Below are 17,936 nucleotides of genomic sequence, written 5' to 3' on the forward strand. Positions count from 1 at the left end.
TAAATTTTAAGTTATATGCTTCCACTTAGTCATTTCTTCCAAAGAGGACAGCCCAGCCCAACATCTTTAATCAAAATTTGATTTTATTCTAACAGTCAAATTGCAGACATGTTAAATGCAAAAGAACCTTAATTCCTTCTAACCTCTCTTTATGGGAAATATTTTCAAATCTGAGTCATGTCATTCTTCTTGAGATCTTATTTTTGTTTGTGGTGAGCAGAACCAGAAAGTATGGCCAAATTTTATTAGAGAATTACATATCAAATTTAGTGAATACATTTTTAAAATATTAATACATCAATAGCCATTGGAAAATTTTACATTTGTGCATTTTTTATCTTTAATTGATTCTTAATTTAAACCTCATGACATAATCATGAAACATGCTGGTCTTCAAAATGGTACAATTAGCGTACACTAAATTATGGTTGCAAGCTTATAATAGGTATTGCTATCTTCATTTTACAGTTGAGAAGATCGAGACTTCAAAAGATTAAATGGTTTGCTTAAATATCTTATATATATCTGATGGCTTCCAAACACTCTCATCTATAATTCTGTCAGGTTAATCAAGTAGAAGTTCTTTTCTTTTTTGTAGCCCAGGCTGGAGTGCAGTGGTGCCATCTCGGCTCACTGCAAGCTCCGCCTCCCGGATTCACGCCATTCTCCTGCCTCAGCCTCCCGAGTAGCTGGAACTACAGGCGCCCGCCACCATGCCCGGCTAATTCTTTGTATTTTTAGTAGAGATGGGGTTTCACTGTGTTAGCCAGAATGGTCTCGATCTCCTGACCTTGTGATCCCATTTCGGCCTCCCAGAGTGCTGGGATTACAGGTGTGGGCCACCGCGCCCGGCCCAAGTAGAAGGTCTTTTCTAATCCCTAGATAAGCATGTGATACTTAAGAAAATAATGTTTTCACTGAAACCACTGTTTCTCACTTGTAAAATGGAGATACTATTTTCTAGCTCATAAAGCAGGTAGGATGGTGTGGGTCATACAGGGAAGAAAATGAGATTCACTCTTAATATCATACTTGTGCTTCAGCAGTCTTTCCTTATACCATTAGCTTTTATGATATGAGTTATTCTTCAAATTGTTTCTAATACATTATATTCTCTTCCTTTAGGGCCATTTTTAATTTCTCCTTGTCTGCTGACACAAAATAACTTGGAAATATAGATTTTCTATTTCTCTGTTTCTTTCTCCTGGTCATCAATGTGGCTACTGAATAGCTTATTTAGGACAAATCTCTTTCCAGGATTACTTGTTTCCATGGATTGGCGCCTCACTCTGCTAATTATGGTTCAAGCTGGACTTAGTATTTTTTTTTCCTAATACAGTACTTTCAACTACTAGCTATGTTCCTCTCTTAAATAGATTTTTATAGGTCCAAACAAGAACATTATTATATTCAATATAGAAATTGTTCTCCTATTTAAACTTTCCAAGCCATGATTGTCAACAATAATTATATGGGTCTGATAGAGTTTGCTTTTGAAAACAGTATCTTTATTATTAGTTTCTTTGATAAATATCGTAGATAAAAGTATTAAGTACATCACAGAAACTTACTCTTTTATAACCAACAGAACTGTATTCATTGAAAGTAGAAAATTTCAAATGTTTCTGCATTAGTTATGTCCATAAACATAGAATTTTGCCTTCATTTAAAGATATAGAAACCATATATTTAGAGGTGATTTCAGAAAATAGTACTAACTTTACAACAATATATAATGGGGAGAATAATGGAATATTTTTGCATTTATTTGTGTCATTTCTGATTTTTTTTTCCAGCAGTGTTTTGTAGTTCTCCTCATAGAGGTCTTTTAACTCCTTAGTTTCATGGATTCCTAGGTAGTTCCTTTTTTTCTGTGTGGCTTTTAAATGGGATTGTGTTCTTGAACGCAATCTAGATTCTCGTCTAGAATCTATTGGTGTATAGAAATGCTACTGAATTTGTACATTGATTTTGTATCCTAAAACTTTCCCTAAGTCATTTATCAGTTCTAGAATTCTTTCACTGAAGTCTTTAGGGTTTTGTAGGTATAGAATTATATAATCAGCAAAGACAGATAACTTGACTTCATCTTTCCCTATATGGCTGTCTTTTATTTCTTTGTCTTGCCTGATTCCTCTGGGTAGGACTTGCAGTATGATGCTGAATAGGAGTGGTGAGAGTAGGCATCCCTGTTTTGTTCTGGTTCTCAAGGAGAATGGCTCCAGCTTTGGCCAATTCAGTATGATGTTGGCTGTGGATCTGTCATAGATGGCTTTTATGATTTTGAAGTATATTCCTTTGATGCCTCTTTCTCTGCCTCTGTTGAGGTGATCACATATGAGTTTTTTTATTCTGTTTATGTGGTGAATCACATTTATGGATTTGCATACATTGAACCAACCCTGTATCCCAAGAATAAAGCCTACTTTATTGTGGTAAATTAACTTTTTAATGTGCTGCTGGATTCAGTTTGCTAGTACTTTGTTAAAATTTATTCTACCAAAAAGACATGTGCATCCATATGTTCATCAAAGCACCATTTCAAATAACAAAGACATGTAATTAAACTAGGTGCCCATCAGCAGTGGGTTGAATAAAGAAAATGTGGCACATACATACCATGGAATATGGTTGCACATACATACAGCCATAAAAAGAACAAAATCATGTTCATTGCAGCAACATGGATGGAGCTGGAGGCCATTATCCTAGGTGAATTGATGCAGGAACAGAAAACCAAATACTTCATGCTCTCACTTAGAGGTGATAGCTAAACATTGAGTATGCATGGACACAAAGATGGAAGCAATAGACACTGTGTACTAGTCAAGGCAGGTGTGCTGAAAGACTACTTACTGAGTTCTGTGCTTATTACTTGGGTAATGGGATTATCCACACCCAGAACTTCAGCGTCACACAATATACCTATACAACAAACCTGCACATGGACCCCTGAATCCAAAGTAAAAGAAAAATCCTACATGTTCTTTAGAAACAAATCACGTTAGCAAGATAAATATGTATTAAAATCAGAAATAATGATTTCCATGCACTCCACTCCAATTGGTGTGATGAACCCAAAGTCGAGTCACAGTAAGGAAAGTTGCATAATTACCAAGACAAGAATTGTGGGGAGATTGTCTCATTTTCCCACACCAATCACAGGGCATCTTTTATCCCTAAGAATATGGCACAGGCCAGGCCAAGACCCTGAAGGCCTTTGCATTTTGGAGGAAAATGTGCACTATTAGTTCTACACTAATCTTTGAAGTCTGTGTACATGTTTCTCTTGGGTATACAGACAATATAGTATGCTCAATATTTTGATTTAAAATCAACTAATACCTCCTTTCATTCACATTTTATTAGCCTTTGTAAGAGCTGTGTAATGAGAAGGGCATTATTGAAAACAAGAGAATAAACAAGGCAAACTGTTTCTGTATATATTGCTTCACTTTTTACAGTAACCTATGGTATTTTGCAGTAAAAATTAATTAAATGTTTCCAGTTGCAATATATGTTTTTCTTTAGGTTTAGAATACAAACTATGTTTAATTTACTGTAGTTCTATTTTGAAATGTATATACTTGGGAGTTTGTTGATATAACAATTAAATATTTTACACAAAGTGGTATTTTACAAAGAATATTGAGGATTTCTTTTATGTGATTATGAATATTCAATCTAAGTTAAAGATAATATTTAGATTCTGATTTCCTCTTATGCTGGAGTTTTCTGATATATATAATTCTAATGATTTTCCTTAAATGACAAATTAGAAATTTAAAGATAAAAGTTTAACTATTGAGATTACCAGTTAATGTCTATAGTTTTATATAGCAATGTTGTATACGTGACACTTTCAAAGTCTAATATATAAATGTCAAGTGTGTGAAGTCAGTATTGTTATTGTTACTATAAATGATGTTTTACAGAATGCAAATAATTTTTCAAGATATTTCACAAAATATAAGAAAATATATTCAATATTTAAAGGTTATAGTTGAAGTCAAGCATCATTACAATTTTACATTTTTTGTAAAGTATTTCCAAGATTATTTAAAAGTATATTTTCCTTCTGCACATAAATTTTACTTTCTAAATTTAGTTGTTTTGAAGGAAATAATCTCTTGAAAATTAGAATACAAATAAACTGATATTTGTTGAATGTTTATTAATGCCAGATGCTATTATCAAGGGTTTCACATCCATTATTTCATTCAATCTTTGAGGCAGTTTTACATAGTTTCATTACAAATACCACACTCAAGGTCACAGAGATAATAAACAGCAAAAGTTATTTTCTGATTTAGCTGGAGGAATATGTGCAAAAGCAAAAGAATATCAAAAACCTTACTAAACAATTCACATGATCTCATTACATTAAAAATCAATACAAGTTGCTAAAAATGGAAAAGAGACAACACACAAACATAAATCTCATGGCCCCTATTTTATATTAAGAAAAGATTTCCAAAGGAGATCAGGCATGTTCAGAGTGCTGTGGCCATAAATCGAAACCCTGAACAGGCCAATATTCAGCTCCAAAATAGAATCGGTATTTAAAAACTTATCAACAAAAAAGAGCCCTGGACCAGATGGATTCACAGCCAAAATCTTCCAGACATATAAAGAAGTGCTGTTACCAATCCTACATAAATGATTCCAAAACACTGAGGAGGAAGGACTTTTCCCTAACTCATTCTACAAAGCCGCAATATCTGATACCAAAATCTGACAAAGAGACAAGAAAGAAAGAAAACTACAGGGCAATATCCCTGATAAACATAGACACAAAATCCTCAACAAAACGCTAGCAGAACAAATCCAGCAGCACATCAAAAAATTAGCCACATAAAGTAGGCTTTATTTCTTGGTTGTAGGACTGGCTCAACATACTTAAATCAATAAATGTAATTCACCATATAAATAGAATCAAAATCAAAAATCATATGAGCTTCTCAATAGATGCAGAAAAAGATTTTGATAAAATCCAACATTGCCACATGATTAAAAACCCTCAACACACTTGGTATTAAAGGAACATACCTGAAAATACTAAGACCTATCTATGAAAAACCCACAGCTAACATCATGTGGAACAAGCAAGATCTGGAAGCATTCCACTTAAAAACTGAAATGAGACAAAGATGGCCACTCTCACCATAGTGAGATTTTGCAACATAGCACTGCAAGTTCTAGCCAGAGTCGTCAGACAAGAGAAAGAAATAAAAACCATCCAAATAGGAAAAGAAGTCGAATTCTCTCTTTACTGGTGATATGACACTCTACCTGGCAAGTCCTAAAGATGGCCAAAGGTTCCTAGAGCTGATAAATAACTTCAGTAAAGTTTCAAGATACAAAATGAATGTGCAAAAATCAGTAATATTTCTATATACCAATAATATTCTACCTGAGAGCCAAATCAAGAACCCAATCCATTTAAAATAGGAACAAAATAAGGAAATAGTTAAGAATCCATCTAAACAATTAGGTGAAAAATCTCTACAAGGAGGACTAGAAACACCAAAGAAAGAAATCACAGATTACACAAATGAAAAAACGTTCCATTCTCATGGATTGGCATATCAATATTGTTAAAATGTCCATATTGCCTGACATGATTTATGGATTCAAAACTATGCCTGTCAAAGTATCAATATCATTATTCACATAAATAGAAGAAAAAACTTCTAAAACTCATATGGAAACAAAAAATAGCCCAAATAGCCAAAGCAATCGTAAGTAAAAAGAACAAAGCTGGAGGCATCACATTACTGGACTTCAAACTATACTATAAGGCTAGAGTAACCAAAACAGCATGGTACTAATACAAAAACAGACTCATGGGTCAATTCAACAGATTAGAAAAGCCACAAATACACAATCACCTCATCGTTGACCATGTCAACAATAACAAGCAATGGGGTGAGTAATCCCCATTCAACAAATGATTCTGGGATAACTGGCTAGCCATATGCAAAAGAATAAACATGGATCCCTACATTTTACCATATAAAAAATTAACCCAAGTTGAATTGTAGACTTAAATGTAAGCCTCAAATATAAGAACCCTAGAAGAAATCCTACGAAATGCCATTCTGGACATAGATCTTGTAAAAAAAAAAAAAAAAAAAAATTACTAAGTCCTCAAAAGCAAGTGAAACAAAACTAAAACTGACAATGGGGACCTAATTAAACTAAGAACATTCTGTAAAGTAAAAGAAACTATCAAGAGAGTAAACAGACAGCCTACAAAATGGGAGAAAATTCACAATCTATGCATCCAACAAAGGTCTTATATCCAGAATCTATAAGAAACATGATTATATAAAACCAGCAAAAACCAAATAGCATTAAAGGTGAGCAAATTAAAATTGCTCAATTAAATGAGCAAGTTACCTGAGTAGACTCTTTTCAAAAGAAGATATACACGTAGCCAACAAATATGTATAAAAAATTATCAACATCAGTAATCATTAGATAAATGCAAATCACAACCTCAATGAGATACTATCTCACACATGTCAGAATGGCTATTACTAAAAAGACTAAAAAAACAAAAAGAAAAAAAACGGGTGTTGCTGGCAAGGCTGTAGAGCAGAGGGAACACTTATACATGGCTGGTGGGAATGTAAATTAGTTCAGCTGCTGGAGAAAGCAGTTTGGAGACTTCTCAAAAAGCTTATAACAGAGCCACTATTTAATCCAGCAATCTCATTTTTGGGTTATATACTCAAAGGAAAATACATCATCACACCAAAAAAGACACATGCACCCATATGCTAATTGAAGTACTATTTGCAACAGCAAAAGCATGGAATCAACTCAGGTGGCCATCGATGGTAGATTGGATAAAGAAAATGTGGTACAAACACAACATGGAATACTACACAGCCATAAAAACAGAACAAAAGCATGTCCTTTGCAGCAATATGGATGCAGCTGGAGGCCACTATCCTAAGCAAGTTAATGCAGGAACAGAAAACCAAATACCACCTGTTCTCACTTATGAGTGAGAACTAAATACTTGAGTACATGTGAATATAAAGATGAAAATAATAGACACTGGGGACTATTAGAGCAGGAAGGGTGGGAGTTAGGTGAGGGTTGGAAAACGACCTTTAGCTGCTATGCTCATGAATTGGGTGATGAGATCATTCATACAGCAAACTTCAGGATTACGCAATTTACCCATGTAATAAATGTGTACATGTACCCCCGAACCTAAAAGAAAAGCTGGGGAAAAAAAATAACTTTCCATTAAATTTGAATTGTTTATCTGCAAGATGGGCATGGGTGGCAATGGGTGAGGAGTGAGGTCTTCTTTGAACCAGGACTTGCTGCATTTTGCCATTTGTGGTCACTGGTCTGCAATAATGGATGCCAACAACTCCTAGCTGTCCCTATATATGCACGCGTCTACTTCCATAAAGCCATAGCATTAATGTCCTCTTGTCTTGAAACTGGAACGTCCCTATAACCTGCTCTAACCAATCGAATCTGAGGGAAGCAGTTGTCTGATGCCCCAGCAATCCTCCTACAGGAAAAAGCTCAAGGCTGACTCCTGAGTATTGAGAGGTTACTTGGAACAAGAGAGAGGCCAAGCCAGCAGCTGTATTCATCACCCAAGATGAGGTATCAGATAAGAGATTGAAGTCATCTTGGATGCCTGGAACCCAGGAGGTCTCCTAGTAAAATGCAGCTGTAAGACTCACCCCATGGGTTGAGTGGAAGCACTACCTAGCTAAACCCAGAAAACCAAAAAAACAGTGGTAAGCAATACAAACATGTTTTAAGCTACTAAGTTTCAAGGTAATTTGTTTTGTAGCAGTAGATAGCTGAAACAGAAATTGGTACCAGAAAATGCAGTGCTGCCATAACAAAAACATAAAATATGTAGTATTGGTTTACAAACCATGGACAAGTGGACACTGAAAAGGCAGTGAGGGGATTCATGAAAGCTGTAAAAGTCACAGAGAAATTATTACTGGAGGCTGGACAAATAAGGGGAATTCTGACACATGCAACACGAATAAACCTTGAGGACATTATGCCAGGTGAAATAAGCCAGTAACAAAATAAAATACTATATGATTCCATTTATATGAGGTATCTAAAGGAGACATATTCCTAGAAAGGTGCTGAGAAGAGGAAAAATGGGGAGTTGTTTAATGGGCATAGAATTTTCAGCTTTATGAGATGAAACATTTCTAGGTAATGGCAGCATAACACTGACTATACTTAACACCACTGAGCTGTACACTTAGAAAGCATAAGGTGGTAAAGTTATGTGTTTTTCAGCACAATTACAATTTTTAAAAAATCTCTATTGATCGTCTGTCTGTCTCTATCTAATTTATCTATCTACTATCTATCTATCTGCCTATCTATCATCTATTATCTATCTATCTATAAATCTATCTATCTATCTATCTAAATTAATAGGCCTCTATTACCCCAGCACCCCATGGTAGGCAGGATATCTGAGAAGAGAGAGACTCAGAAGGCAAAAGGGTCGTTTATTCTGCAAAAAGTATGAATAGGAGACAAGCAGAAACCTACAGGGTAAAGCTCAAATTCATGTCTACCCTCTTGGGAACCAGCAGCCATTTAATTAGCATAAAGTGAAACCTCGAGTGACCCCTGCCAACATCACACACAGCAAAAGAACCACCATTCTGATCACAGCCAACTCACAGAATCTTGAATCATAGAAAATCATTGTTGTTTTCATTAAGTTGTGGCATTGATTGTTGCACACCAAGATATACCTGAAACAATATTTAGTTTCCAATATTTGGAAGGAAAATCATTGAAGCAAATATCTTTTTTAAGCCATTATCTGTACAAACCAAACGTTTACTATGCAACTTCAGCCTTGAATCAAGGTTAGTCTTCTTCCAGTAAGTTCTTTCATAATCCTGTCCACTTAATCTATCACATCTCAACTTCCTCATCTGGTTTGTGAGGATAATAATAGTCTCCATTATATATGTCTATGAAGATTAAACGAGTTAATACACCTGATACATCTAGACAATGCTTTGTTCATAGCAGCCCTGGAAGGGGTAGTTATCAATATGAGTCTGTACTGAGAGCATTGAGGAGTTGCCTCATTGGCCTATCACAATAGTGGAACTCTAGAATAGAAAAGAGAACATGATATAATGTGAGAGTATAAAAACCCATTCCTCTTGGGTTCTGAGATTGTCAGATGAGCAAACCTTTCAGAAAAGAGCCCCATTTTCCCCTTTATGTGCTTTTATCGAGAGATTGTGTTGTATGCAAGAAACTGTAGAAGTCTAATGATGAGGGATGGTGGCAGGGAGATTTGTTTCCCACTTGTGTTTAGGATCTTGAGAGGAAGATGCTTTGCCAGTTGCCCCACACCCACTTGGGGCACAGCCACAGAAAAGCAGAGGAACATGGTCAGGCAAGGGGAGCCCTAATATTTAGCTTCTCCAAACTGTATTTGGCTCTCATATGGGATTGTGACTGAGATGAGACCTTGACCTGGGGCCCGTCCTGAAGGCTCCATCTGGGTGAATTGCTTAGTCAGTTGGTTGATAGAGGATATGATGGGATAGAGGAGGTCATACCGGAAAGGGTTGAAATGGATCTAGTTCAACAGGAGGAGTGTTAAGCAAAGAGAGGGAAGTTCACATTTCAGCATCAGAACCCAGCAAGAGTACACAGTGACAAAATGGACTTCATTACTGCACAGCCTAGCAAACACACACCAGTGTGCACTTGAAGTTCAGGCCCTTTGCCCCCCAGTGCTGAGTTCCTACTATTCATACAATCCCCCATGTTTGGGAGAGAAACAGGGAAAAAGTAAAGACTCAGTGAATGAAAAAGCCTTTACAATGAGAGACTCTGATAAAAGTGGTCTTTATTCAGTAATGAATTATTAAGATTTTGGACTAATCAATGGAGAGGGAGATGAGTAAAACCAGTATGTTATTGACTGAGCTAAATCTTACAAGTTGCCTTCAGTTGAAAATAGGTATGGAAAATTATAAGTGTCTTTTTGTTCAAAATAACATTTCACCTTAAAAACTAAACATAAATATGAAGCAATAAACTATAATGTATATAAAAGTTTTAAAGAAATATTCACATAACCACAATTTCCTAATTTTCTTTACTTCCACTACTCAAAGGGAAACCACAGCTTAATTGTGGCCTGATTTCTATCTAGATGCTACTTTGCAATGCTGATGTCCTTCCATGATTTTACTGTAGAAATGTCTATCCAGATAAAAGTCAAAAGTCCTTTTAGTTTCTCAGCGATGCTTATAACCTGTCTTAGCTTCAATCACAGGTTATCTGTTACTTTAAAATACAAACACTTTTTCTGATTCATCTGCTCACTTCTGTTTTACACAAAGAATTAGAAATGATTTATAAAATTATATAAGAAATGTATTGTTACATCTCTAGAATGATTCATTTTTGTTAATACAGTCTGCCATCCCCACCACATAGACAGAAAACACCTACTTAAAAGTTTACCAATTACTTAAACAAACCAGTACTTTTACTTAAAGTCAATGATTCTCTTGCTAATGACCAGCAACTTGTATGGTTTTCAACTTACTTTTTCTTGCCAATATTATAACTCTTTCAGATTTTATGTAAGAAGTACTCTGAAAGCTCCTTTTGACTTTCAAAATATCTACACATCTTAGAATTAAAGTTGTTTTTAAATGATATTTACATTGTCTTTTTGAGAATATGCAGTATCTATTAAGCAAAAATTAGAAGCAGTCAAGAAGCCCATTAATTTGTGTATTGTCTAAGATTTTTTCATTAATATGTCTAGTTAATAAAAATAATTTTACTGATATTTAAGAAAAGGATATGGAAATGTCTATTTAAGGCCCTAATCTTTAATTCAGCATATTTTGTGAAAAAATTACCAGTTTTGCAAGTGCCTGAGTTCAGCCTCTAAGTTTTCATTTCTTTCTCTCTCTTCATTCAGAGACCTCTGGAGCTCACGGATCTGATTCAGGGAATCATCAAGCTGAAAGCGAAATAGAAAATGCTTTAGTTAGGCTCAGGTGTTCTATAGTACATCATGGTGGCTACAGTAAATAACATCTTATCATATACTTAAAAATTGCTAAGAGAATAGATTGTTTCTCACCACAAAACTATAAGTATTTGAGGTAGTGTATATATTAAGTAGCTTGATTAGCTATTCTACAATGTACACATTTAGCAAAACGTTGTATATCATAAATATGTACAACTTTTACTTGTCAATTTAAAAATAAAATTTAAATTTAAAAACATGAGGATCCATTCTATATAAGACACAGTTTTCTATCTCCATCTTAATAAAAAAAGCCCTTACTAAAAAAAAAAAGTAGTTGAAATAAAATAACCCTTTAAAAACAAGGTATATTTTTTGTATGACAGTAACTTACCAGTAATGTATGTGTTTCTTTTGTATATGTGCATGAATAAATGAAAATATTCATTTAATAGAGTTAACGTACATATTCAGTAATAAAACAAACCTCAAAATGATCTCTGAAATATCTGACAAAATCCTTTCTATGTAGCCACTCTTCCCCCATTTCCACTCTTGCCTCCCTTAGCTATAAGTCACTGAACTATAACTTGTGTGTTTTATTCCCATGGCTTTGAACAAAATACATGTGTGTGTATACATATTCACATATGCATATGCTAAGTGTATATATATATGCGAAATATATATATTATTGAAAATGTATCATTTTAATTGCTTTAATTAAAAAAGGTATTTCATACTATATGTAATATTCTTGCTTTTTAAATCCAATGGCTAAGACTTGTCTGTAGTAATGTTTCCTCTGTGGTCTCTTTGTCTTCCCTGTATTATAGCACTGTATTAATATGCCATGACATATACACCTACCCTCCTTTCCATGAGTATTTACATTGTCTCCAGCCTTGTGATGCTCTGAACATTCATATATACTGGGTCCCTTGGTATCCACAGGAGATTGGTTCCAAGACCTTCTGCAGATTTCGAGATCCACATATGCTCAAGTCACTAATATAAAATGGGATAGTATTTGCCAATATTCTATGCATATCCTCCTCTATATTTTAAATTGTCTCTAGATTACTTATAATACCTAATACAGTATATAATATATAAAAATAATATATAACTAGTTGTTATATTGTATTGTTTAGGGAATAATGACAAAAATCTGTACATGTTCAGTACAGATGCATTTTTAAAAAATATTTTTGATTTGTGGTTGATTGGTTGATTCCAATAATGTGGAATCCATGGATATGGAGGGCCAACTGGATAGATATATAGTAATGCACCACATAATGACTTTCTGGTTAAATATGGATGCATATAAGGTAGTGGTCACATAAGATTTTAATGGAGCTATATAATGGAGCAGGCTATACCATCTAAATCTATGACCTTCACACAAAGACAAAATTGCCTAACAATGATCTTTTCAGATTATATCCCTATTGTTGACACATATGTGCACACACACACAATTATATATCACATATAGAAATCCAATTTTATTTTTTCCTATACAAACACATTTTGAAAGGTACATAAGTGCATCTATCATCTGTTATACACACACATGTCATATATACGTACATACATATATGATGTGTGTGTGTGTATAACAGATGATAGATAGATATAGATGTGTTTCATCTGTTAAAACTTTTCTCTTGAGACATGTGGAGTAGAATCACCAGATTATACTTGTATAATACTAAATTTCACAAGGTAATACCAAATGTCTCCCAAAATTGTTTACTAATTTAACTCAATAAAATAATTAGAAGGGATCCAGTTTCATCACATTTTCATTAACTCTTGATATGACATTTGAAAACTTTTATCAATCCCTGATCAATAATTATGTATAATACCTCTTTATATTTTTATTAGATTAATATTTTTCTTTTGTGGGTTTATTCAGGCCTTTTGCTCATTACTCTATTTTGGCATTTTTCCATTTGTTTTTTTCTGTATATATTCATGTTATAATGTTAATACTATTCCTTTGTTGGTCATAAGAGTCCCAGGCATTTTTGGCAGGTTTGTAATTTTTTTTTCCATTTAAGAGGTCTTTGGTTTAATCATAGTTATTTTTATTAAATTATGAAATACATCAATATTTTCTCTTACAGTTGGGACTTGTACTCCAACTATAGAAAAATGTTATTCTGTATTTTCACTATTTTTTTTTTCATGTTTTGCACTTGTCATTTATGTTCTTGATCAAGCAGGAGTTAATTTTACACAAGACGTGAGATAGAAATCCAATTTTATTGTTTTCCTATACAAACACATTTTGAAAGGTACGTAAGTATAAATATTGAATAGAGTTCTCTCAATTGATCTGACATAGCAAACCTGTCATATGTCAAAATTCTGTATATTTCATGTATAAAGTTTCTTTTATAAAGTCTGACAGCAGACCCTCCCTTTTTTGGATAATTTATTTGGTCCTGCACATTGCCTGAATTACTATAGATTTCATTATAAATTTTGACATACAATAGTAAAAGATCCCTTTTCCCAGTTCTTTTTCTTCAGAAATATCTTGATTATTCTTGATTCTTTATAAATTTCAAAAACAGCATAGCAAATTTCATGAAGAACTATATTTGTATTTAACCTGGAGTTCCATTAACTCTATGGGATAATTTAAGTATATTTGACATTATTTCAGTATTTAATGCTTTTTCCCAAAACACAGTGTATTTTAAATTTTACTTAGGTCATCTTTAAGTCCTCTCAACTAAATATATAATTTTCTCCTTAGAAGCCTTGCAAAGTTTCTTCTCGGGAGGTTTAATTTTATTAAATTTAGTTTTAGGAATTTTATATCTTATGATATTAAACTATTTTAAAGTTATTTTTCCAAAAAATGAAATAAAAATGTATTTTACAGGTTTTGTTGTATGTGTCTAGTAAGTAAATTGCCTTATTAGGCCAGGAAAAGAGACTCACATCTACAATCTCAGCACTTTGGGAGGCTGAGGCAGAAGGATTACTTGAAGCCACAAGTTCAAGACCTGCCTGGACCGGGTAGTGGGACCCCATTTCTTAAAGAAAAAATAAAAATAGCCAGGCCTGGTGGCACATGCCTGTAGTCTCAGCTACTTGGTAAGCTGAGGCAGGAATATGGCTTGGGCCTAGGAGTTCAGGATTATGGTGAGCTATGATTGTACCACTGTACACCAGCCTGAGTGACAGAGCAAGGCCCTGTCTCTAAAATAAATAGTCTTATTAACTGAACATTTGTTTTACTGAAACTTAACACCTAGGTAAACATTCCTTGGTTTTCTAAAAGTTAGCCTTTTGTTTTTTTCCTAATTGAAATAAGGTATTTTAAGATAAGCTCCATTGTATTTTGAAACATATCTTTAAGCTTTGAAATCAATTAGGGTTCATATCACAGTTTTCCCATGTGTGTCTTAGAGCAAGTTTCATATCCACAGAGAGTCTAATACTCTCCATCTTTAAAATGGTTGTGCTTATAGTCATGTTATGAAGATGAAATAAGATAAAATTTATAGATTGCATTATGTGGTGCTGGATATGAAGCATTTAGCATACGTTATCTAACCTAAACTTGTTTTAGTAGAAGGACAATGAAAATTAATGTGAAATGTAATTATGGGTACTGCTATTATAAGTGATTCTTGGCTACACCGTGAAGGCACTATCGTGACTAGGCAAGTTAATGCAGTAAAATGAGAATTTAATATCTAAAGTGCAGCAGTCATCTTAAAGGCAGAATATCCCACAAGGCAAAAATATAAAGAACAACACTTAATCTAAAGTGATGACTAAAACAAAGCAGAAATGATAGATTCACAAGGTTTTAGAAGTTTTCAACAAGGGTGATATGCATGAGCATCTCATCTTATTGAAGTGCTATTTTGTCCTGTATACTAACAAATTAAAATTATATGCAAACATTGTGAGTTGAATTACAATGAATCTGTCTGTAATTTGCTCCTTCAACTCTTGGCTCATAGACAATATCAGGGTTTTAGAAATGCAGATTTAAGACCGTGCGTGGTGGCTCATGCCTGTAATACCAACACTTTCGGAGGCCGAAGCAGGCGGATCAGTTGAGTGAGGAGTTCAAGACCAGCCTAACCAACATAGTGAAACCTCACCTCTACTAAAAGTACAAAAATTAGCTGGGCATGGTGGCGGGCGCCTGTAATCCCAGCTACTCAGGAGGCTGAGGCAGGAAAATTGTTTGAACTCGGGAGGCGGAGGTTGCAGTGAGCCGAGATTGAGCCACTGCACTCCAGCCTGGGCAACAGAGTGAGACTCAGCCTCAAAAAAAAAAAAAAAAGCAATGCAAAATTTAAGCAATGGACCCTGACCTACTCTAAATAAGCTGTGAGGTCTTGGCTTTGAACTGCTCTTTTTAGGAAAAAAATCCACAACAAAAAGTATCTTCCTCGAGTACTACTAATTGTGTTTTTCCAGGTTAACCATTAAAATGTTTTAAGAAATGTTTTATTTGCTAAGTGGCCAGGTTGTTTTCTTCTTGGCCTTACTGGGGCTTCCATGGGGTAGATTTGTGTGGTTTTATTCTCCTCCCTTCCACACAGTAATTTTTAGCACCTTTATTCTTCCAATTGAGTATTTTACAATGTTGGGGAATTTTCCACACATATTCAGCTTACAGACAAAAATCTTGCTTTTCCCTTGAAGTAGATTGCTGATCCTTGGCACTATAGAATAAACCACTAATTTCAGTATTTATTAAAATTGTAAGAAATATCAATCCTCCTTAACAAAGTCAAACCATTGTTAAAGATAACCAGATCCCAATTGATTGATCTCTGTACCAGCGTTATTAAAGTGAAATCAATTTAAATTTAGAAGGAATTATATAGATTTAAGGGGTGTGGGGGAGAGGAGGTTTTTTTTAAGTACCCTGATGGAGAAATGGTATTCTGTAAACTCTTCTCATCAAGTATTTATGCTTACAGAATGAACATTTTGTTTATATCATAATGAACTCCCAAATAATATTTAGTCTTATTTCTGAATTTCAAGCATTTGGACATTTTTCAGTAATACCCACATTTCATTGCTATCTATAATTCCTAATTCACAGAGATGGCACAAGTTTACTTTCTTACCATAGAAGTTTCCCTTTGTATCAAACTCACACATATTTGTTGATTTCACTTTTCTTAGTTTCCATTTTCTATAGAGAAACCAGAATGTTTAACATTCATGCCTCATTAAAAATTTATTTTTAGAAAGATTTTCATTCTGTTATATAGGTTCAAGATTAAAAATACAATAAGGTAATAGGCTAATAATAATGTTTGACTAATATTATTCTGGACCCTCAACTTATTTTACATTTTCATTTTCTCACCTATGTACCTACTGGAAAAAAAAACATCACTTATTTGGCATTACAGTGCCAGTACTTAGGACAGTTCCTAAATAATTTAATAGATGAATGAGAAATGTTTCTTTTAAACTTTTTCTTTGATTCATAAATTTTTTACTTCTGCTCTATTATTTTAGATTTTAGTATTTGAATATCAATATGGGCTATGACATTTAGGAAGTTAACTTACATGTATTATTAGATATTTAAGAAACATTTTAGTAGTTTGATAGGAATAGCATTTAATCTCTAAGTTGCTTTGGGCAATATGGCTATTTATGCAATATTGATTTTTCCTATCCATGAACATGAAATTATTTTCCATTTGTTTGTTCATATCTGATTTATTTGAGCAGTGTAACTCTCATTGTAGAGATCTTTTACCTCCCTGGTTAGCTGTATTCCTAGGTATTTTATTCTTTTGGGGGCTATTGTGAAGGGCACTACATTCCTTATATGACTCTAGGCTCAGATGTTGGTGTTTAAGAATGCTACTGATTATTGTACATTGATTTTGCATCCTGAAACTTTGCTGAAGTTGTTTATCAGATCAAGGAGCTTTTGGGAACGAACAGACGATGAGGTTTTTTTAGATATAGAATCATGTCATCTGCAAACAGGGATAGTTTGACATTCTCTTGTCCAATTTGGATGCCTTTTATTTCTCTCTTGCCTGATAGCTCTAGTCAGGACTTCTCATACTATGTTGCATAGGAGTGGTGAGACAAGGCATCTTTGTCTTGTACTGGTTTTCACAGGGAATACTTCTGGCTTTTGCCCATTCAGTATAATGTTGGTTGTGGGTTTGTCTTAGATGGCTCTTATTATTTTGAAGCACAGTCTTTCAATGCCTAGTTTATTGAGAGTTTTTAACATGAAGGGATATTGGATTTTAGTGAAAGTGTTTTCAGTATCTATTGAGATAATCATGTGGTTTTTGTCCTTAGCTCTCTTCATGTGATGAATCAAATTTATTGATTGCCATCCCAGGGATAAAGCCTACTTGATTGTGGTGCATTAGCAGATTCAGTTTGCTAGTATTTTGTTGAGGACTTTTTGCATCTATGTTCATTGAGCATATTGGCCTGAAGTTTTTGTTTGCTGTTGTTGTGTCTCTGCAAAAAAAGCCCAATTAGCCAAGGCAATTCTAAGCAAAAAGAACAAAACTGGAGACATTACATTACCCAACTTCAAACTATACCACAAGGCTACAGTAACCAAAACAGCATGGTACTGATATAAAAATAGACCAATGGAATAGAATAGAGATCCCAGAAATAATGGCACATGCATATAACTATCTGATCTTCAACAAAACTGACAAAAACAAGCAATGGGAAAAGGACTCTCTATTGAATAAATGATGCCGGGATAACTGGCTAGCCATATGCAGAAGATTGAAACTGGACCCCTTTCTTATACCATATACAAAAATCAACTCAAGATGAATTATAAAGACTTAAATGTAAATGTAAAACCTGAAACTATAAAAGCCCTGGAATATAA

The 17,936-nt window shown here is 34.1% G+C and overlaps 1 protein-coding gene across 6 annotated transcripts in view; it reads right to left on the reverse strand.

Annotated features, from left to right (window-relative positions):
* Nucleotides 1-17,936, reverse strand: part of CCDC102B (coiled-coil domain containing 102B) — a 300,046-nt gene that overhangs the window by 28,383 nt on the left and 253,727 nt on the right. For 3 of the 6 annotated variants that reach the window (XM_008013825.3, XM_008013824.3, XM_008013822.3), the window contains one exon: nt 10,926-11,029. In XM_008013825.3, coding sequence (XP_008012016.3) covers nt 10,926-11,029 — 104 coding nt within the window. Of the gene's footprint in view, nt 1-10,921; nt 11,030-17,936 lie in introns of those variants that run through there. The other 3 variants (XM_008013819.3, XM_073006243.1, XM_008013821.3) reach the window with 1 other exon arrangement.

The sequence above is a fragment of the Chlorocebus sabaeus genome, chromosome 18 (genome assembly GCF_047675955.1).
Source record: "Chlorocebus sabaeus isolate Y175 chromosome 18, mChlSab1.0.hap1, whole genome shotgun sequence".
Classification (NCBI taxonomy): Eukaryota; Metazoa; Chordata; class Mammalia; order Primates; family Cercopithecidae; genus Chlorocebus; species Chlorocebus sabaeus.